Source organism: Parasteatoda tepidariorum, chromosome 8 (genome assembly GCF_982258835.1).
Source record: "Parasteatoda tepidariorum strain Cologne lab strain chromosome 8, Ptep-v5.0, whole genome shotgun sequence".
NCBI classification, from domain to species: Eukaryota; Metazoa; Arthropoda; class Arachnida; order Araneae; family Theridiidae; genus Parasteatoda; species Parasteatoda tepidariorum.
Window position 1 is genome coordinate 62,357,270 of NC_141762.1, and position 23,380 is coordinate 62,380,649.

At 29.6% G+C, this 23,380-nt stretch overlaps 2 protein-coding genes across 3 annotated transcripts in view; one reads left to right on the forward strand and one right to left on the reverse strand.

The window, feature by feature from the left end:
• The first annotated feature begins 940 nt into the window (after positions 1–940).
• On the forward strand, positions 941–9,920 carry LOC107447885 (uncharacterized). Of its 2 annotated transcripts, none has more exons than XM_016062920.4 (2): positions 941–2,427; positions 9,173–9,920. In XM_016062920.4, the coding sequence occupies exon 1, from the start codon at positions 998–1,000 to the stop codon at positions 2,231–2,233; it is 1,236 nt and encodes a 411-aa protein (XP_015918406.1). In that variant the 5' UTR covers positions 941–997; the 3' UTR covers positions 2,234–2,427; positions 9,173–9,920. The 2 variants fall into 2 exon arrangements, with proteins under 2 accessions (XP_015918406.1, XP_071036988.1); XM_071180887.2 differs by lacking the exon at positions 9,173–9,920 and adding an exon at positions 8,907–9,102.
• A 3,121-nt stretch (positions 9,921–13,041) lies between these two features.
• LOC147806195 (uncharacterized) overlaps positions 13,042–23,380 on the reverse strand; it is a 75,503-nt gene continuing 65,164 nt past the window's right edge. Inside the window, exons 9-13 of the mRNA XM_087168976.1 lie at positions 21,248–21,344; positions 20,021–20,069; positions 18,943–19,001; positions 15,826–15,898; positions 13,042–13,324 (exon numbers count right to left, since the gene is read on the reverse strand). Of these exons, the coding sequence (XP_087025102.1) occupies positions 13,157–13,324; positions 15,826–15,898; positions 18,943–19,001; positions 20,021–20,069; positions 21,248–21,344 (446 nt within the window). The 3' untranslated portion in view covers positions 13,042–13,156. The remainder of the gene's footprint in view (positions 13,325–15,825; positions 15,899–18,942; positions 19,002–20,020; positions 20,070–21,247; positions 21,345–23,380) is intronic.

The following is a 23,380-nucleotide window of genomic DNA, read 5'->3' on the forward strand; positions in this document are numbered from 1 at the left end:
TCACAGTGTTGACACCAGAATATTTCTTCCACGCTATTCAACACAGGAAGATGCTAGTCGCAAGCGGTTAAAGGCCGCAGTTTTGTATTTATGATTTTTTAACCATACTAGTTGTTAGCGTTTTCAAAACCATCAAGGTAGAAAATGTTCTTTACCATAAAATCTGCAGTTAATTGGATAGACTGACTGTTGCTGGATGTTTTACCATAATTTTGGAATGACAATTTTAACAGTGTAACATTAGAATGCACTATAAAAAAGAAAACAGATTTTCTACGAATAATTCTCACGGAGATGCAAAAGCAATGCACATTTTACTTAAGATTTTTAAAAATTAAAATAAAGTAAAAAAAAGGTAAATAAAGTAAAGCTTTGAAATGAAGTTTAAAAAAAAGGTAGGTTTTTAATAAGACTTTATTATTTGAATTTTAATTTTTGTTTTCCTTCGATTGAATATATATATATGAAATATTTTGAACGGATATATATTTGTTCAAAATGCTTATATAATCTAAAAGCAAAATTTCGGCAAAATGTCACAAAGGATTAAAATTTAAAATCTATTATTCAAGTCAATCTTTAAAATCTAACATATCATTAAAGACAATTTGAAAGGTCTATTATTAGTATTTGAATATTATTTTTAATTGATAAGATTTTTTAAAAAAATTGAATTAAAACAGAAATTAATTAAACAATTTTAGAGTACATTGTAGAAACGTAGATCGCAGTTTAAAATATATGCCTGTTAACATTTTTATGCACTTTTATTCTCGTAACAGATAATGACTATTTTAAGTTTAAAATTAATTCCAGGTAAGCAACAATGACGCATTCAGCTATCAGGTAGCTATGAATTGAATAAAGATAAGAAATCGCATGCTATTCTGTAGATAAATGTTGATAAAATAATAGATCTAATATCAAATTAATTGGCTATTCACTAAATGTATACTCGAGGCATTGCGGTAAACTTAATTTTTTTCATAAAAAAATCATGTACAAAACTAAATTTACTTTTACTTGGAAAATCGAAAATTTTTCATTTTGCAACCATAATAATGGCGTGAAATTATTGAGTCCCGCATTTGGTTCCGAAAATTTTAAAATAATCATAGGCAGTTTAGTTCTTTATCCAAGGGGAGAGAGTAAGGAATATTCTGAATTTATTTCATGCACTTTAAGCGTTTTGACACTCGAGCAAGTTGGTTTTCTTCAATATGAAATCGAAGCAATTGGAGCCAGTGGTAAGATATTGAAAAATCATAAGTGGGATAAATTTTCAACTCCTAGCGATACGGAGTTGAAATGTCCTGATTTCCTTGCTATCAAAGATATTCTCCAAGATGCACAGGAGTGTGAAGAAGATACTCTTACAATTCGTTGTAAATTTCTTGGACAAAATTCCACTCGTACTATGAAAGGGGAAGATTTTTCGTGCACAAAAATTGGCGTCGATAGAATTTTTTTTGAAATGCAAGTACTTAGAACGGCTCCAAAGAAACGTTTAATAACGTTTGGATCGAAAAATAGTTTCGAGTTTTCTATTTTTGAAAGAAGCGAAAACCTTGAAGCCACATTTACAAGGGTGGTTATTGAAACCGTTAACAATGAACCATGCATTGTGGACTGCACTTTGACCCTGCATGACAAATTCAATTCAAAAATATGTTCCGCAAGAGCAAAGCATTATTTTTTTTCAGTAAATTGCACATATTGGAAATTTCCTTCAGACACCCTTTCTAAGGAATGGAAAAGTTATCTAAAAGTTTTCAAACGTGATCCCTCCCATCGTTTACTTATTTACTGTGAATTTTCCGTTTCGAATGGTACATATTTTCAAATTTATATGCCTAAATCTGACTCATCATCACCAACAAGTGCTTACTCTTCCTTGCAGGAAGACCTTCGAAATTTATTCCATAACAAACATCTCAGCGATGTGAAATTGCGAGTGGATGGTGAAATTATTGAAGCACATAAAACTGTTCTAGTGGCTCGATCCCCAGTATTTGCAGTTATGTTTGATCACCAAGAGATGGAAGAAGCTCGCAGTGGCATTGTCGACATCGTTGATATTGATGCCTACGTCATGAAATCATTTTTGAAATTCTTATACACCGATAGTGTAGATGAGGTATTACCCTTGTATCAAGTAATATCAAGTATTGCCCTTGAAAGAAAAATGTGCCATGTTTTTGAAGAAGGAAATGTCAGAGGAGAACGTATGTGAAATATTGTCTCTGGCAGATGCAGTAAATCATGAATTTTTAAAATCAACTTCCATTGAATATATAATTGCGAAATCAACAACAGTTTTATCTTCTCCACAATGGATACCATGGATGAAAAACAATATGGAATCGGCGACAGTCATTTTCACAAAATTAACGCTAAGCCAATCTTCAGCAAAAAACTGAACATCAGGTAAGTTATAGCTGAAAAATGTAAATTCATATTTCTACTGGTTAAATATTTTTAACTGACAAAAACTGTTTTAATACATATACCTTAATACATATTTTTATTATATGTGATCAAATTTATAAATGGGTTAAGACATGTATAAATATCTTTTAATCATAATATCACTGTTTACGGTAAATGTTAGTTGTTACAAATTTAAAATACTAATCATTTTACACACTATCACTATATATATATATATATATATATATATATATATATATATATATATATATATATATATATATATATATATATATATATATATATATATATACTAGGAGGCTCCACCCCCTGATCACTAACGCTCGCCAACCCCCGAGAATTGCTACGCAATCCTATGTGGTTCGCGCCGTGAACCATGGCTCGCTGCGCTCGCTCGCCAGTGAACACAATGTTCTTTGATGATAATATACAAAGATATAGTATATTATCATCAAAGACATAGTATTTTATCATCAAAGACATAGTATTGTACTTATGCAGAAGAATTCTATCAATGTTCTTATTGGTCTTTAAAAAAGTATATTTGCTATTTAGATTGTACATGGTGAAAAAATCAAAACATTAGCTAAATGAGAAACATATTAGCAAAATAAATTATCAAATATTGCAGTTGCTCACCTAAATTCAACTAAATGTGTATAATAAATTAGCTAATGCTAGAAATTCTGAAAGTTTTAGAGAAAAATTTTATTATTTAAAAATATAAACCTTAAACCCTAACTTTTCCTTGTGAGATAATATCCCTCAAAAAGTTTTTCATTTTCAAGAACACAAAAATTTGTTTTATCGCCAAATGAAATAATTTTTGGTGATCAGCGTTATTGAAATCAATTTCTATATTAATTAACATTTGTGATAAAGTACATAACATTTTAAAACATCAAATCTGAAGAGGGATCTTCCATAAAAACTAATTTTACATCTGCTGCAGGGTTTAATTGAATAAACTGATGCATCTGAAGATATGATGCAGCAAAAGGGTTAATTTGCCTCAATAGAACATCTAATTGTTCCATTACAGAGCGTAAACATCCAGTATTGTTTTCAATGCACCTGTGGGTAGCTTCAGTTGAATCAAAAATATGCAGCTGCCCGTATCCAGCATTATTTTGATCATTGCTATACAAAGGTGACACCATATAATAAATTTGACCATGAATTCGAAAACAATACGGTCCATTTCCAGGAGGTGGCTTTATGCGTGCTCCAAATGATGCAAAAGCAAAAGCAGAATTATATTCCCGGATATGATTTCAATAATTTCGAGCCTCAATCGAATTATCACTTAATAATTTTTTCAGCAACTCGGGATTGTCCATTAGTGTAGGCAAATTAATTTTTCCATCGTGGCAGCATTTCGTATATTTGCCAGAAGAATTTCTTTCTTTGGCCCAGAAGTAAGCATTACAATAACTACATTGTTCCGGGCCGTCATTGAGCCAATATTATATTCTTCGACATCTACTGTTACATCTTGAACAGTTATTATTGCACTTGATCTCTGCAATCTACGTCTTCCATAACATTCTTCAGCACTTTCCGCGAAATATAAAAAAATTCAATGCATTCAATACAAACACTTAGACGTTTTTTAGACGTTTAGGTAGCTCTCAGTAGAAAAATATCAATTCAACAGCGGCCTTTTAAAGCATTCTCACTTCAATTAATTAATTAATTCCTAATTGGGTATAATATGTAAAAAACACAACTACTTCCACTTACTAGGAATAACATTTACCTTTTAGTTTAATTAATAAGATGAGTTTTAAATATGTTTACTAAATTCATAAACTGAGATAAAACAGCAAAATATATTATTTCAAAAGGAACTAGACTAATACAATTCCAACCTGCCGAGTAGCGACTTTAACAACACACTTCATTTAATGTTTACTTGTTGCTAGAAATCAGGTTCGCAGAAAATGCTGTTTACTAGTTAAATTTAGTAGTAATTATAGGAGCCTTAGTAGGAATAACACGATCTGTGACGTAGGTCATAGTATACCCAATTGAATTTAAATTAAATATTATCATGTTTTTAGGGCATGAATCTGAATTGAACAACTTGATAATACTAACTCTGGTTATTGTTTCCGTTTTTAAAAGCGCTATATGTTGAGCCAGTTTAAATTAAATAGTATCATGTTTTTGGGGCATGAATCTGAATTAAACAACCTGATAATGCTCACTCTGGTTATTGTTTCCGTTTTTAAAAGCGCTATATGTTAAGCCCTCTAAGCTAGATTTGGCATGTGACATTTTTAGCAGCAATCATTGGTCGATTTTTTAACGTTGCCATTCGGGGAGTTGTAATGAGGCTTTTTTTGGTGCCGTGTAAGAGAAATATATATATAGATATATACACTATTTTGTCTATTATACAATCTGCGCAATTTGGGAAATATGGCCACAATAGCTTGGTTTAGAGCAGCGATGGCTCACGGGATAGACCGTTCGCCTTCCAGAGATCCAGACCTGGTTCCAGAGATACATACCTGGGTCGGTACGAATTCCGCATCCGACTTGCACCGACCACAGAGCTAACGTGAAATATCCCCAGTGGCAGACGAATCATGGGTTAGAGTCCCCTTGTAGTCAGGCTTAATGTGGAAGGTTCTCATGGTCTCGCTCTCTATGTAACTCAAATTAATGTTAAGTAAAATTTTTCCAGATACTTAATGCAGGAGTTCGGGTTCAAAATTACAAGGCTACGGAGTTGAACATAGTTAGTCGTAAACCTAAAAATTGGGTCGGCTGTTCAACGATGGTTATAAATTTAAATAAAATAGTTTGGTTAGGAGAACAGTTGTAAACTTGGAATTCCGTGTTTAACATTTTGACTTTTGAATCATATCTTTGGAACTATGTTTAAAAAAATTCAAAGACTTTTGAATGCAATTAATAAACTAGTTTATAAAAAGTTAGGCCAATGCATTTTCAATACGAATTGAAATTCGTGCATTTCTTTGTAATAATAATTTATTTTTTATTAACGCATATTTTTAGTCATTTAAATTTACTTATTTAACAAGTAATATAAGAAAAAAAATTTAATTCAATTCTTACCTAGGTAAACAAAGAAAATTTTATTTAAGTTACTTTTTATTGAATAATTACAATTTTTTCTCCCTTGTCTAATTTCTTTTTGGAAAAGAAACTTTATCGTGTTTTCATCTTGGACATATTTAACTGTTAATCGTGAACTGCTCGGTACACAATTTCGGAGATATATTTAAATGCACCTCAGACACATTCTGCGTAAATTTCTTATAGCCATTTAACAACTTATAGAGATCAATATTTACATTTTCGGATTGGTACAGTGATGTTTGATGGATATTGTAATCTGCATCATACACCCGTTTCAGATTCACAAGTTCATGCATGAAATATTATTTGAAAGCAGGTTTTTTTTCAATTTTACATGAATATTGAATGAATAATTTATATTGCGTGGAAGACAGTCTAAGGTCTAAAGCAAGTTATTGGGTACGTTGACAATAGATCCTTTTATCCCTAACTGGTGATCAACACCCAGTTCTCCTATTTGCATGAAAGGGGTTTAGAGAGTCACCATTTACTCTTCGGTAATATTCAATTCTCTCAACCACTTTGATATTTTTGTGAGGGAAGGGCTACATGCTTGCTTTTGCGAACCGAATCCATTCTTTTTTCCGTTTATGTGTGACACTTAAGGTATTCCCGACTACTCTCTTTGGCTTTTTCAGCCTCGGTAAGTTTCGGCCTTGGCATCGTTTTTTCCTTGCTTTAGCTCTAATTTTTGGGACCGTGTCAATCAGTTTGGATCCTCTTTACTTGTGATATTTATTCACCTGGATAAGTAATGAAAACGATCCAGTTTGAACTGTAGGTTAGAATTTCTGATTCTTAATTGGGTATAATATAAAAAAAACACAACTACTTCCACTTAGTAGGAATAACATTTACCATGACGCAATGCTAAATTCTATGCCACTATCCACATAAATGCCACTATGCACATAAATCAATTATTAATCAAAAATCGAATATCAATTACTTTTCTTTATAATGCAATAAAATCTGGAGAGCAACTATTTAAACGATCAAACATTTCGTTTGTTTATTTGTGACTTGAAGTTAGGCTCGCAGAAAATGCCGTTCATTGGTTAAATTTAGTAGGAATAACACAACCTGTGACGTAGGCTATAGTATACCCAATTAAAACAATCAAAACAAAATATCGTTCAAACGATGTACTTATCTTTTATTCACAACTCAATAAGTATTTATGGGATCTCTCTGGTCCCATATCTCAAAAATAAACACACCAACTTAATGCATAACAAAATTAAAAGTGAAAAAAAAAGAATTCTAAAAAAATTATCAAGCAGCAGCGGTCGCCATAGCAACGCATGCGCACTGTTTACTATTACTCTTGATTATTGTAGTTGAAAAGTGAGGACGCCATGAAATCCAAACCAAGACCCATTTTTCAAATGGGTAAAAAATGTACTTGTGGGTACAATGGGTACAAATTTGTACTTGAGTGGATGAATAAAAAGTACTTTATTAACGATTGGAAATTTAAACACGATACATAAATATATATAGGGAGAGTGTGAACTAATGTAGGAATTGAAAAAAAAAATTCACGTGGTGTATTTAAATGTGAGCAATAAACTATTATTTTGTTCAAATACAGCTAAAAGTCAGAAAATATTACTGATGTTAGCTTTGAAGTATGTAAGAAACTGAGTAGCTGGATGTATAAAAAGTATTTTATTAGCAATTGAAAATTTGAACAAGATACATGGAGAGTGTGAACTAATAGTAGGAATTAAAAAATGGCGTACAAAACTCTAATAACACTAATATGTAACGTATTTTTAACGTAATAAACCCTGGAGTAGGTGCAATTTTTGTCTCTTCTTAGTATCAGATTCGCCCAATTTCCTTGTCAAATTCAACATTTATGTTTGATGTCATTGTCTTTTCCAATTGAAAGCAATAAAAGATCAATGAAATTTTACATATCAACAAAGAAGTTCATAACACAGACGATTGTTTCGGCACAATATACAAAAGTAGCTTTTGTCATGGATGAAGGTACTTCCTTAGAGCACCTGAAATTAATACCTTTATTCACGTTTCTCGACAACTTAATTTAAAATTTCCTACAATTAGTTTTTTTTAAACATTTGGTGTTTCCTAATAAATGCCTTATTATTCTGCTTCTTTAGAGTACCGAAATTAATACCTATATTCGGGTTTCGCGACAATTTAATTTAAAATTTCCTACAATTAGTTTTTTTATTAAACATGCGGATTTTTCTAATAAATGCCTTATTGTAATTTTTTAGAATCCATTTTTACCAATTTTACGGTAATATCCATTTCACTGTTAAGTCCAATTTAGGGCTAAAACGTATTTTACTGTAAAATGAATTTTACGAATGGTGCACTCAGGAAACCAATTCTTTTTACCATAATTTCATTCGTAATTGTTTACAATTTACTCTTTATCTTATTACATATACACTATAACAAATCATATGATGATATAAATGAATTTTCCACAGGCCAATTGGTGGATCTGTTAACAGTGACCTCGTATAAATGAAATATAGAAAAAATATTCTGCTTCTAAGGGAACTCCAAAAAATACGGTAATTTTTGAAGTAGTGCTTTGGCAGTACACCCCTACACAGCCGACCGGCCTGTGTAGCGGTTAGGGAACTGCCCCTGTATCAGAAAGGTTCTGAGTTCGAATCCCGGTCAAGGCATGGATGTTCCTTCATTCTCTGTACTATCTGTCGTAACTGTGGGAGCAACGCTGGCCCACCTAATATAGTGCTCCTGAAAGAGTGACCAACAAATCTGCCCTTCAGGTGCCTTTATGACGTAAGTCATTCTCCAGGTGGGCATTAAAAAAAAAAGCTTTGGCAATACATTTTAGTAAAATTACAATTAAAATATGGTTTGATTATCTCGCTGTTTGGCAGCTAGTGAGGTAAAATTAGGTAGTGAGGTAAAATTTGTAAATGAGGTAAAATTAATCAGTTTTTGTATTATTTTAGAAAAGGCGAACATGTTGGGCTTGATAACCCTTATTTCATTTAGTAAACTGAAGCTAACTTTTTTTGGGGCCAGTTAATTGTTTTTCTATGAAATCTAGATGCTTAATTTACAAACTTTTAGAACTATTAAAATTACCCCTTTATAATTATACAAGTGTATTAAATGAGTAAACTGAACTAAATCTGTAGGTTAAATGTTACGTACCTTGCTGTCCCAACATCATTAAATGGATGCTGGTTATCATCATCATCATTAAATGGTTGAAACTGTATATTTATGTGTAATGTGTGTATATATGCATTTATTTATTTATATATGATTATTTATTTTCGTTATTTATATTTATTTATTTATTGTTACATATACATATGCAGGCTGTCAAAGAATAAATAGCACAAGATGGAGAAGTGCATCAAAATGCAGTATATCAAGAGATACGCTGAGATCCGTAGCAGTTACGATAATTGCCCCGTTGTAATGTCCTTCTCTAATTGATCGGATTAACTTGACAAGAGCTTATACTAAATAGCACTTTGTAATGAGCTCTTAAGTCTGCATATATATTGTAGCAATAAATAAATAATAAATACATAGAATTGTGATTTATTTATCTTCATTTTTTTGAATATTTGTTTTATAGGGTTGTCTGTGACCGAGCATAAACGTCTATGTAAAATGAAGGTAGCGAGATCGAATACCTGGACGCATGACAATAATGAACTAAATTTGGTTTCAATACATATACGGGCTCGTGTGTTTTATGCACAAAAAAATGGACTCGTACCTTATTACATTGAAAAACAGACAACACAAAAATTAGAGAAAAAACACAAAGATATTAAACACTCTACATTTATGCTTCCGAATGTTTAGTGGAAGAACGATCCCCCTCACCATCAAAGCCCCAATAATGTATGGCTGTTTTACTAACAATAAATTCAAGGAGCTTTCCTACTCATGCGGTGCTTCTGTTCTCCTAACCGCTTTGGAGCATGAATGCAGAGAGATCGAATACCGCTATCACACTGAATGTATATTCTTGCTTCGTTTCACAAACTTGTGCTATCTGCTTTTCAGATTGAATAGAGTTCTTAATCATCTCTTTGTATTTACAAAAAAAACATGCCTATGTATGTATATAAATCCCACTTCCTCCATAAAAGATGCATAAAACAGTCAGTATAGTTTCATTTATTAGAGTTTAAAATAAATAACATGAATTAAAGCACTTGAAAGTGTCAGTGATGCACACTTTCTCTCTATTAATAAGTAATATATTAATACTAATAATGTAATAATAATCTCGAATAATAAACAACCAACCACCACCTTACTCTTATGAGCAATTTATGTATAGTACTATTTTTAATAAACCATTGTAAAGTCTATTACTACTTTATTTGGTAAAAGGCATAGAGACAAATTAAATTATCAAACACATCGTGAAATGAATTACAGTTCTGAAGAACGTATTGGTAATCTCGTCGTGATACATTAGAGAGAGGCATAAATACCATTTATTCGGTAAAATTTACTTTTTTGTTTTGTATTTTTGCTAAATGTGTGGTAATAATTACTAAATCTTGAATGAAAGACTGAAACTTAGTATATATACCTATATTGCCCAAAAGCAGTAAAAATGACTGGATTGTAAAAGAATAAATAATGTGTAAAGAAATTTGTTTAAAATTAATTTTTGTCCCGCAGTGGACTGATCGTTAAGACACGGTTCCCATCAGATCACCGAAGTCAAGCATCACTGGCTGCGGTCAGTGTGCGGGTGGGTGTCCACTTGGATCAGTCTGCGTAGGGACAGAGGGTGTGCGGTATTGGTCCTCGTTAAACTGTGCTACCGTAAAGTGCTCGACTTCACGTGCAGGTCGTCGGGCTACCTAAGCGGGGGTGTCATCCCCTCTGCAGAGGATAAAAATTGTGATGGCATGTCTTCGGATCATCCAGCGGGATGTTTCCCAGACCGTCGCCAATAGCCCATTGTGCAGCTCTAGTGCGACGTAAATGAACAACAACAACAAAAATTAATTTGTAAAATTTTTTTATATTATTTACAGTTATATAACAAGGTATTAATAAACAGCAAAAAAATTATATGTTGTACAAAATTCTAAGAAATTGTGTCATTATATACATCATTGTTTCTCTAATTGAAATTAAAAGCAGTCAAAATGACTTCCTTAGGCAATCTAGCGTTAAACACACTGTTCATGTAATTCAGTGCTTAATACACAAATTTGTATTTCAATATTGAGTCATAAAACCAATCGAAGTAATCGTTCCACGCGTTCTGTGTGTGTTGGTCATTGTTTAAAAGCAAGACTGATCAGATTTTGACTAGCTCAGATTAATAGGGAACTCAAACATTCGAAACACGAACTATCGAGGCTCTAATGTATTTATCTTAAGGAAAACTTATTTAACTATTGGATCTGTGGGTGAACGGGTGGTTAGATGTAATTTTTGGTTGGCCTAGCTGATCTCCTCAAACGATGTGTACCATATTTGTTATGGTTTGATTAAGAATTTTGGAATTGTAACAACTAAAATATAAATATATTGTGGTTTACGCTGGGTATCCTGTAATGATTAAATTTAATATACAGTTCAATTTTTTTTCTTTCAAAAATGAAGCCAGGGACCGCGCTATGCACTCGCTACCTCGCCAAATGCGATAAAATCGTAAACTTTGCGAATAAAATTGTGCTTTGGTTAAAGTTGCAGAATGATTTTTTTTCCACAGGAGAGAAAAATATATATTTAACAAACACCTTCTAGAAAAGAGAAGGCCTCAGCACGGAATAATTTAGTAGTCCAATGTAACGAATATAAACTGCGCAGTGGAGAAAATAAGAAAGATGTCATTACGTTTGGACTACTAAAAGGAAACATTTCTCATTTATGGCAACCCGTGTTGAGGTTTTCTATCTTCTAGGATGCATTGATTTAACTCGATTCTGTAAACTACGTCAAAATGAATTTTTTTTCAACAAATCAGTAAGTTTTATTCGATTACAGTATTTTTCGATTGGATGAGCCGTATAACCAATTAGAATAATGTGAGCCTGAAACAAACTAACCTGAAATAGTTTTCTGTGGGAAAAAAATTAATCATAAAAAGTTGTTAAGATTTGCATTTGGCGAAGACTCTCGAAAATTGGCGAAAAACTTTTGATATTTAGATAATTTACTAGCTTATAATTTAAATCCGATTAAAAAGCGGACCACTCTGAATAACTTTTGATTTAATGATCGGATCTTCACGTTCTACTGCTAAAATTTAATGGTTCCGGAGGGTAATTTTAATTATGCTAATTAGTGCAGACTATATTTTAAGTTACGAAATCAGACTCACAAATACTCTTTCTCTCTAAATAAACATGTTGGGTATCTGGAAAGGGTATCTGAACCATAATCTTGTAAATAGGATCCTCATAGAGTTCAGTCAAGTGAGCCACCCAAAGTTTGGATCCCTTATTGCTTTTCATCCTTTTTTTTAGAATTCTTACATATCTCGGGAACTTTTTAAGTGAATCAAAAACCTTTTGAACACAATTATAACTCGTTTATAGAACTATAATTCCATGTGAAATATAACTTTTAGTAAATATTTATTATATTTTATTATTTTATAAATATTGGTCGGAAATGGTCAATGGTTGTAAAGAATAAAATATTTTACATCATTTTAAGGAATGCAATTTTGTGTGGCAAAATACAAAATGTGCTATGAAATTAAATTTTAAAAATACTACTTTTTCGAAATTTGATTACTCAGGAGCTATTTTGATCTATTTAGCTCGCAATTCGTATTTTGTTATGCAAAATTATTTTCGTTAAAATGAGGCAAAAATTATATACTTTACAATTCAAAAGTTTTCCGAACATTATTAAATAAAATAATGAGAAAAAATAATTCATATCTACTAAAAGTTATATTTTGCTTGGAATTTTTAAATAAATGAATTTTATAACTGTGTGCAAAAACTATTCAGTTCATTTGAAGAGCTCTTGAGATATGGAGAAACACGAAGATAGAAAATTAACAGTAAGGTGTCCAAAGTTTGAACTGGTTCTCTGACTAAACTAAGGGGGCCATGTTTCTCAGTTTCATGTTTACGGCAATGCCTTTTAATTTGGGGGTCAGAAATCTGAAATCGTCAAAACAATGTGTATTAATTAAGAGAAAGTACGTTTTTGTGTCTGAGTTTCTAAATTGAAATATCGTTTGCACTAATTAATTAGAATATTTGGAGTCACTACCTAAAACTTGAAGATCCGATCATTAGATCAAAAATTATTCAAGTTGGTCCATTTTGTATTTTGCACACTGAACATACCATTTTTAATCACTAGAATTCTAAAAATATGCATTAAAAATGATAACACAGAGTGAAAGAGAAGATCAAGTCTTAAAGTATCATTTTGAAAATATCAAATACCTTTTCCGCCAAAGAAAAAAGAGAAAATTGAACATCAACAAAACAAAACGCATTCTAAAGTCTGAAATAACTTTTATTTACTCCTTCAAAATCTATTCACGCATTCATTTAATACATATTTTAATACAGGATCGATTTTTCAGTTTACATTTATTTATACCAAGAAAATTTTAACGTTTCAAAATTCGAACCACAAATCTTTTAACCCTGATTTGAAGCCTCTGACACAGATGAAAAAGTATACCAATTATTGCATCGAAAAAATCGTACAAAGCAATTAAAGATATTCCAAGCCATATTCCTATGTAGCCTCCTATATTACTCCAGAACTCCACATTCTGAAAAATACATATAAATATATACGTTTTAAATGTTGCGTATTATAATTATAACTGGTCCTGAACTCATATGATTATATTTTGACAGAGAATTCTTTCTTACAAGAAATGGCCAAATTGGCGAAATGTTATAGTTGTTTTGTTTAATTGGCGAAATGTTATGTTGTTACAGTTCATCGAAATGTTATAGTTGTTTTAAGCACAATGACAATCGAAAAAAATAAATACTTGGCATTTTAAGACACCAGAATTTATTTTTTAAAATAAAGGGTAAAATTTCATTCTATACTATTTTATCATGTTTCATTTATTATATTTTGTTACCTAATATCATTATACTTAATTTTAAAGAATGCAAGTTTAATATAAAATGTATGTTTATTTGAGTATAAAATTAAGATTAATACAAAATTTTATACGATACAAAATTTGAGAGAAATCAATAGTATAGTTATTTAGAAAACGTATTTTAAAATTTGATTTTTCAAATACTTTTTTAACAATTTAGCTCAAAATTTGAATTTTGCCATATTAAATTGCATTTCTTAAAATGATGTAAAGAACTGTACAATTCTGAAGTGTTTCTACTTTTATTGTACAAAATAATGAAAAGTAATAAAAGAATATTAAAAATAGATCTTGTGTGGAATTAGTTTCAGATAATAAATTTCAGAAATCTGTGCAAAAATGCTTCAATTCATTTTAAAGTTCTCGAGATATGGCAAAATTCTTTAAAGGTATATTTCAGTCACTCACCCTTCCAATAAGTTTACGGTAAAGAAAATTTTTTTATATTTACGGTTTTGAAACAGTTTATAACTAGTATTGTTAAAAACCATGAATACTAAACTATACGGTTGTTTAACCATTTAAACCTAGTATGGTTTAAAAACCGTAAAAAGAAATTGAACTGGATTGAAGATAGTTTAGCAGCTTTACAGGGCTGCCGCTTATGCGAGTTTAAAGTAGTTTAATTGGTTCGTAAGCGATGTTAAATAATAGTTTTTTGTATTAGGCAGTCTTATGATACTGTCATATATGCCTGATTAAAAGCATCGTGTTTTAATAATTAAGGGTTATAAATTGGGGAGTACATGGCACGCACTTCATGTGTTGAAGGGAGTAGAGCAAATATTGTGATGTAGCGCAGGCACTCGAACTCCCATTCACTCGGTCTAAAACTGACATACTAGCCTACTCTAATATCATATGTACTCATCTGAAATAAAAGTATGCGGCTTCATTAGGTAGGCTTAGTAGATGTAATAAAATTCTGGTTGCTTAACCGTATTAGATGAAAGCAATTAATGAGCGGTTTTTCTCACAGTTAACAGTTTAAGAGCTGTCTTATTTATAGCTGTTTAAGTGATTTGTTTGTATATGGTAAAATAACATTTAAATAAATTGCAATTTAATTATTTCTCTTCTGAAATTTCTAACAATGCAGGAATGCAACTTATAATTCAGTACACATTTTTTGGTTTAAGTAATTTCTTAGAACAGTTGACCTAAACTGACAGAAGGCAGGGGAAATTCACTTTGGAATGAAACTTAGTACATAATATACCAACTTGGTATACAATATTAAAACAATAAAGTGCGCAATATAGTCAATATTGTGGAAAACGCAATTGGAAATAAAAGCATATTTTGTATAAGTTAAATTCAAGTAATAAAAGTTTTTCATACTTTTATCAATATACTTTCTATTTTATTTAATATATATTTTGGTCATTAAATACTACTTAGTATTTAAATTACATATTTTTTTTTATCATTTTTAAAGATATTTATAAAAAGTTTGTTATAAGGATTAATAAACTGAAATACAGCCAAAATTTGGGAGCCACGTAAGAGAATTATATTAGATGTTTTACAGAAAATCAACTACAAAAACAAATTTCTCATATTAACAATTATTTCCTAGAAAGTGCGCAAGAGGCTAAATAATTTTTTATTTTCGATTTTTTTTTTCAGGAGAATTACAATCTAGATTAACCATTACACTTAAAGCCCCTGCTAGACTAACTAAATCCGAGAGACCCTTTTCTTCCAAACCTTACAGAGAACTTGTTACTTTACCATTTTTTATCTATTTTAATAAAATTATTAATATATTCTCTCGTTTTGTTTTAAAAGTCTAATTTAGGCCTGTAAAAAAATTTTAATTTAAGTCTCTTAGAGATCTTTCGATTTTTGGTAATCACTGGGGAATTTACTATACGTCTTGCCATGGTAATCGTTGCTACATCAGACAAATTGAACTCGCATTAAAATTTAAACTTAAGGAACACGATAGAAATGTCCGTTATCAAGAATACGAGGAATCATCAATTGCTGCATGTTGTTGGAATATTTTCCTGACGTCAGAGCACTTTTATGACTAAATTTAATGGTAGCTTGATTAAACAGAAAAGGTTTTGGCATTAAAAATAATATAAAAATAGTACATAAAGAGTACATAAAAGAAATATATAGAGTAACGAATAAAAAATATTTACCTCAACTTTTGGTCTATAAGAATATGTTGTGGTCGTCATCCCATTCAAATTAATAATCACAGTTATATTATGACTGGAAAAAAATGCACATAAAGTTTTAAATTTTAACCTAAAAAATTCGAAAAAATTCTTGGTAAGTGTTACATAAACGATATGATTAAAAACAGGGAACAAAAAAAATTCAAGATGATGACGATGTAGCTTATTACTAAATATTTTTGGAAGCAAAAATATCGTAAGCGCTATTTTTGAAAACTTAAAAACTTCCTTAGCTTCAAAAATTATAAAGATGGAAAAAGTCAACATGCGTCGAACAATCGATCATACGCGGCAATTTTCAAGACTCAAGCAAACGTGAATGATCGTCTCTGAGTCCTGAAAATGGGTGCCTACGATTAAGCACATGAACAGTTACTCCCTTTTCCATTTTTGTAACTTTGGAAGCAATTAAAGTTTTTCGTATAATATATTCCATAAACAATTTTATAAACAGACATATATGCTTTACTTTCTTGGATATTTCTTGTACAAGTGCTTTTTCCTCCTTGAATTAATAAATCTACCAATATGACAAATTTGAAATTATATTCTTTTGGCCTAAAAAGTGGTCGACTCGTAAATTTTTTTCTGCATGTTTAAAAGAAATTCTCCAACTAATAATCGAAAGTTAAATTTTCATATTTTTTCGTACTCTCTGTAAATTTTTATTGCGTACTCGTAATTTTAAGTATCTAAGCTTTAACGCAACAAAACAAAATTTTTCCTTAAGCTGTCGTAATTTTTAAACTTTACAGATAAATAAAAACAAAGTATCTTCAATTTTTCTCGCGTCATATTTTTTAAAATAAAAAAAATGAGATTGTCTTTTTTTTCCTTGATTGAGATTAATGGGTATTTCACCTAAAATTTGCTTAGAAATATTAAAGCTAACAACAACTTTTTATTTTTTTAACAAAAAAATGGAGTTTCTTCATGCTGAAAGGAGGTAACATTATTATATGAAAGAAATTGAGGCCAAGAAACTATGTTTTTGCGCACTTAAAAATCTTTGATTTTGACAGAAAAACGCTTTTCCTTGTGGCTCAAAACAAAAAACGCTCTCTTTAGTTTTTTGCATAAAAAATATGAAGTTTTCGTGAAAACAATATGAGAAAAAAACTGAGATTAATTTGTGTTATTAAAATTTAAATTGCGAGTCTTTTTGATTACAAACCACTTTTTATTTTTAAAGATAAAAAACACAATTATAATAATTTTTGACAAATATGACATTTAACGTTATGCGAAAAATACTGTTTTTGGGTAATAAAATGTTTGAACTATTTTTGATCAAAAATACCCCACTTTTTACTGTTTCAATTATCAAGAACAAAAAAATCCCCTTTTTTAATTTTTAACATGAAAAAACAAGACATTTTGAGGGAAAATAAATTACTAAAATTTGAACCTCTTGGTTAAAGAGCACTTTTTATTTATTTGCCGATTAAAAGAAAAAAAACAGCATTTTGATTTCTTTTTGTTAAAAAATATAAGTAATACTTAACAGGGAAACAAATTGAAGTCAACAGAGTTTTTTGTGCTACGAAAAAAATAAGCACTTTTCATTTATTTACTGATTAAAAGAGAAAAAAAAGCAGCATTTTGATTTGTTTTTGTTAAAAATTATAAGTTATAACTCAACAGGGAAAGAAATTGAAGTCAACAGAGTTTTTTGTGCTATAAAAAATGCTAAAGTATTTCAGCTAAAAATAACTTTTCACAGATTTAAAGAAAGCAATATCCTTTTGCTTCATCATGTTAAAAAAATATGACATTTAACATAAAGAGGAGACATTTTGTGGTCAAAAAAGATGGTTTTATAAAGTATTTAATAAAAAAAACTGAATTATTTTTGTTAAAAATCACTTTAATTTTACTACTGACCAAAAACACTGCATACACTAGTTATTTTTTTAAATTAAAAAATAACACATTTAAAATAATGAGAAAATTAAATATGTGTTCAAACTTTTTTCTTTTTTTGGAAGATGTAAAATAAATCGTGAATTATGTTGTCTAAAAAGCTCTTTTTATTCTTAAACTGACCTGGAAAAAAACCTATATTTCTTTACATTAAAAATTATGATATTTAACAAAACTAGAAAAAAAATTGAGGCTGTTAAAGTGTTGTTAATTTCATGTAAAAAATAATAGGAATTTTCAAAAAAAGTTCCTCACGAAAAAATTAAAAAAAAATTTTTTTTTTTTAAATATATAACTATCTTCAGTACTTTAATTGCTTAATTACAATTGTTAACACTTTCTTTTTAATGAATCTAATCCTTCAAAATATCAAAAAATGGTGTATGATACTGAATACCGAATTCTTTATTTTGAAAAGATGAGCTAATAAAAGCGAGTCTTAAAACGAGTCTAATAAAAACGAGCTAATCTTAACGTAAGACTAATGGGAATGCAACAAATTTTAATAATTTTTTTTAAAAAAAGGTTACCTATTTCAGTTTTTATTAATTTTGTTGGTATGTATTTTATACCGATTTGGTACTGTTATTTTCGCGTTTTTGTATTGTCGTTTTTAGTACAATTTTGTATTGTTGATAGATAACGATTTATTAATTATTTACTATTTTTTATCAAATTCGGACAACTGGTATACAGATAGTCTATTATCAATCACAAACGATAACGTTATCCGAGATAATAAAAATTGGACTTTTCTGGTTAGAGATAATAAGAAAAATCATGTTTTTTATTTGCTTATTCAAAACAAAATAATTTGGAATTCTAGGCGATCTAAACAGTTTTAAAATGCTTAAATATTGCGCACTCGATGTGATTTTTTAGGTACGTGTTAATTCTTTTTCTAATTTTGCAAATCGATTATGTTATGCTTTCAAAATGCCGCTGTCTTTAATGACATCTTTGATGGAAAAGAAACCGGTATTCGAGCTGTCATCCGGGCATAAAATACTTTCAAAGACACCAACCAAACATTCCTGAAAAAAAATTCTCACCAACAGAGAGAGTTCCAGACAAATTGACAAAATATGAACATTCTTAATCTAGGTTTCAAACATTAGAGTAATTTGCAAAGTTTAAAATTATAAGCTGTCTTACATTAGGTTTGATTTTTGTTCCTTCTGCTTGTTATCTTTCGAATGTTTATTGCATTTGCCCTGAAAAAAGAAATATATAAATAAAATATCATTAATAAAAAGTCTATTCAAAAGATGAAATTCAGAAAGAAAACTCAAAATAAAGAGCACCAAGAAAAAGGCGAATGAAATTTGGATGAAATTAAAATGAGTTTTATGCCCTACTGCCCATTGTAAAATATTCCGATACACTAACTCTAACCTCAGTAAACTATTCTTAGTACACGGTAAAGCTTTAAATCATATTATCCGACAAATTATTTGAAACCATTATAAAAATGCTGAATTGAACTAGATTGTCGTACTTTATATACGTGAGTACACAGTGTTATAATTCAACTTGATCAGAAATGTGGTCCAATTCAACACTTTATTTAAACTGCCGCAGCTTTTCGTCGTAATATGATTTAAAATACCAGTATTTAAGTTAAAGGCTGAACTGATGTCTTTGATAGTATGGAAACTAAAATGTTTACTGTGTACGACTAAAGAAGTAAAATTCAAACAAACAAAAAAACAAAAAAATTGTAAAAAATTAAAAATTAAAATAGCTCAAACAGTGGATAGCTCTCTTTAGTTAACTATTGTGACCAGATTTTCCTGATGGCTGCAATAACAACCAAACTCTGCGAGTAATTGTTCTGAAATCGTAAAAAAAATATTTATTTAGAGGAAGCACAATTGCGTGCCAGATTTACATTAAACTATTGTTTATATCTTGAGCCTATAAGATAGTAGCTCAGTTCATAAAAATTACTTCATTCGTTCATAGGATATTCATTTTTTTTTAATTTTGCGAGATGTACTTCTTGAAATATGAATCAAAACAAAATTTATTTTTAAAATTTTCTTGAAGCCTTGTATTTGTATTTCTCTTTTAATTAATATAGTGAATAATTACTGTGATTAGAAACGGTTATTTGAATTCCAAAAAACTAATTGCTCATTTAACTATTTTAATGTTTATCAAATGATTTAAGCTCTTGTAAATAGTTGTTTTCAATATTAAATAAAATTTTGCGTTAAAAACGTAAACTTGCCTCGTTTTGCACATCTTCTAGATCTTTTATGACTTGATAGGATTCTTCGCTGAAAATGAAACAAACGAAATCATATATATTTCTGAGCAAACGTCAAGAACAAAAAAAAAATTAGTTTTAATACTAAGCAACTGTAACTTAATTTTTAAATAAAAATATATTTCGACCGTTTTGTCTGGTATATATTTTTATTGTTACCCAGACACTGGAAGAAGCACGTGTGGGGAGTGAGTTGTTATCGACAATGTCATCTTTGAGAAGGTACCCCGACATAGAGTCGAGTTAACATGTCTTGCATAATAGTGAATTGTAGTTGTAATTTTGTAGTGGTAGATACACTACAGTACTCCCTCACCAGAATTATATCTGTGATAGAATTCAAAGAACGGATACCACTAGTTTATTCATTGCTGTTTTGTGAGAAGCCGAGAGAGCTGTACTAAGATCACCGTACTTTTTTAGTGCTGAATGCAAGAGGTGTATTAACTTCACTGTCGTAGTCGTTCATGTGTTGCCGTTAGCAGTCGAGTGTATGCAAGCCAACGTTGCGCGTGATCGAGGCGAGACTGAGTAGCAACAGCGTAAGGAGGTGGATAATGTTGCAGTCACAAGTAGCAGGTCAACTGTTCAACGTGGACCATCCATCGAAGTAGGCGTTACTGTCAAGATAGGCGTGTTCATATCGAAGTGGGCGTTACGGCCAAGGTAGGAGTGTTCACATCACGTTCGAAAGTCACCAATGTGGGGAGTGAGTTGTTATCGACAATGTCAACCGTCATCTCTGAAAAGGTACCCCAACACAAAGTCGAGTTAACATGTCTTATATACTAGTGAATTGTAGTTGTAATTTTGTAGTGGTGGATGCGCTACACACGTAACGAGAAAAAATAATTAACTTCGAAAATTTTACCAGTAGTCAATCACAATAAGCAAGATAAATTAGTTAATAAAGGTATATAATTAATATTGCACTTTTAAACGTAAAAATACTGACATTTTTAGTCGAATTAAGTTTTCTGAAAAGTTTAAAATAATAATTTACAATGACTCAAAAGGAAGTGAACAAATTCATTGTTTGTTCGATTAATTTCCCTGTTAGGTGCCTAAAATCTAAAAATTAAAAAAAAATATCTAAAAAACTTAAGCGATAGAAAATAAATAAAAAATCGTAAGTTTGCCGTAGTGTTAAATTTAGTTGTTTAGAAAAATTTAACAAATAAAACTTACTAACAAGCTGGTCCACAATTCTTTTTCGCACACTCATCAGTTTTTTGCTTGAATTCGTCTGCATCAAATGTTGCAAAGGTTCCATTGTCAGATATCACTGAAAAGGAATAAAAATCAGTGTAAGATAATGATCTTGTATAGTTTTATCAATTATAAAATATTTAAAAAAGTATAACTTAACTCTTAATATTACGGCGGTCCCATCCTTGGTAAAGAACATCAATTGTCACTTATGATGACGTAGGATAATTTTAGCCACGGATTCATTATACTATATATATATATATTATATATATATATATATATATATATATATATATATATATATATATATATATTATATATATATATATTGTATATGGGTCATTCTCACGAAAACTGTCACTTTTCAGTTCATAAAATCCCAAAAAGGTAAAGTGAATAAAAAGCTCTGAAACTTTTTTTATTAATAGAAATATGTAATGGCATTATAAAGAAAGTATATATCCTATAAATTATACCTAATATTTAAATTAATTAATTAATTTCACAATTTAAAAAGTTAGGGAATGACATTTAATTTTCATAGATGTTTTTCTCAAAGTTCTACCTCAAGTTTGAAAATGATAACATACTAGGTGTATCTAATATTTATTATAATTTAGTTTTAAATATTTAATAATTTTTACAGGTTTGGGAAATAAAATTGGCTGTCACGATTGAACAAAAAAAAATTTAATAATATACTCATCTTGAATCATTCCCTCACTTTATACACTAGTGAGGGAATGACAAATTTAATAAAATTTAAAAATTATTAATTTCTGAAGTCAATCACATACAATTATATTCATACAAGAAAGCAACATATAATTATCCACTTTAACGATGAAATTGTATTTTATTTAATTCAAAAAATTGACATGAGGGAATGACAAATGTAAAAAATTTTACCTGGTTTTATTCATTCAAATTTATTCCCCAGCAAAGCTTCTTTAAGTTGAAGATGGAAATGCCAGTTGTTAACTGCTAAAGCTTTTATTAAAATATTTTTATTCTAAGAAGATTGCAGGTGATAAGAACATTGTTGTGAGGGAATGATGCGAAACACTAAGGACAAAGTTTAAAATAGTGCTGTGTTAATATTTTTATCAGAAATTAAATTTAAAACTGATTTTCTGAATTCTATATTTCAATATTCTAAAATAAAAAAACACGAATTTGTAAATTTTTTTATTTTTTATTTCAGAACCAATTTTTTCTTTTTTTAAATCAACAGTGGGGACAAGTGAGGGAATGACATATTGGTATATTTTAATTACCTAAAGTAAATAAAAAATAAGAACTGATAATTTTATTTTTATTCTTTTTTTTTCTTTATAAATTTTGCTCTTTAGCACATAACTTCTTTACTTATTTCAATTAATATACGCTACTTAAAGTAACTGAGCGTTATTGGTATCAATAATATGGTGATTAATAATATCCCCAAAGTTATAAGCATAGTTTTTTCATTAGCTTTCCTTTTCAGTGGATAGGTTATTTTTTTATTTCAATTTAACGATGTTAATTAAGCATCATTGAATTGAATAATAGGTTGGCAATTTTTTTCGGTTCCATTAAACGAATAAGAACCTTTACTCCATTAATTTTAAATTTTTGCTTATTGCTAATATTCTAAATTAGTTAAGAATCATTGACGTCCATAATAAAATGGCAATTTTTCATGGTTCTCCACAGTGAATTCGTAACACTTTTCCACTGATTTTGCGATTAAATACATAGCTAATTTTTTTTTTCAATTTAATTACCGTTGATTTTTAGTTATATAAGGTTTTAAAAGAAGCACATTTAAAAAGAATCACTTTAAGAAAGAAAAACGTGGTATCAGATTTTTGAAATGGTAATTTGGTGACGTAGTGTAGAATTCAAAAATTCTACATGTTTTATTTACCTTTAACTTTTTAAATTTCTTTTATTTTTGGTAAACTTTATTATTTTTACTTATAAGAGTTCAGTTTTTTTAGGTATTTAATTTAATTTAAATTTTAGACTAATAACTTTTTCTTTTTAAAGATTTATTTAACTGTTTCTTTGAATAATAGTGAACGGGTTTGTTTTTTTTTTTAAAACATTTGTTCAGTTAGTTTCTTT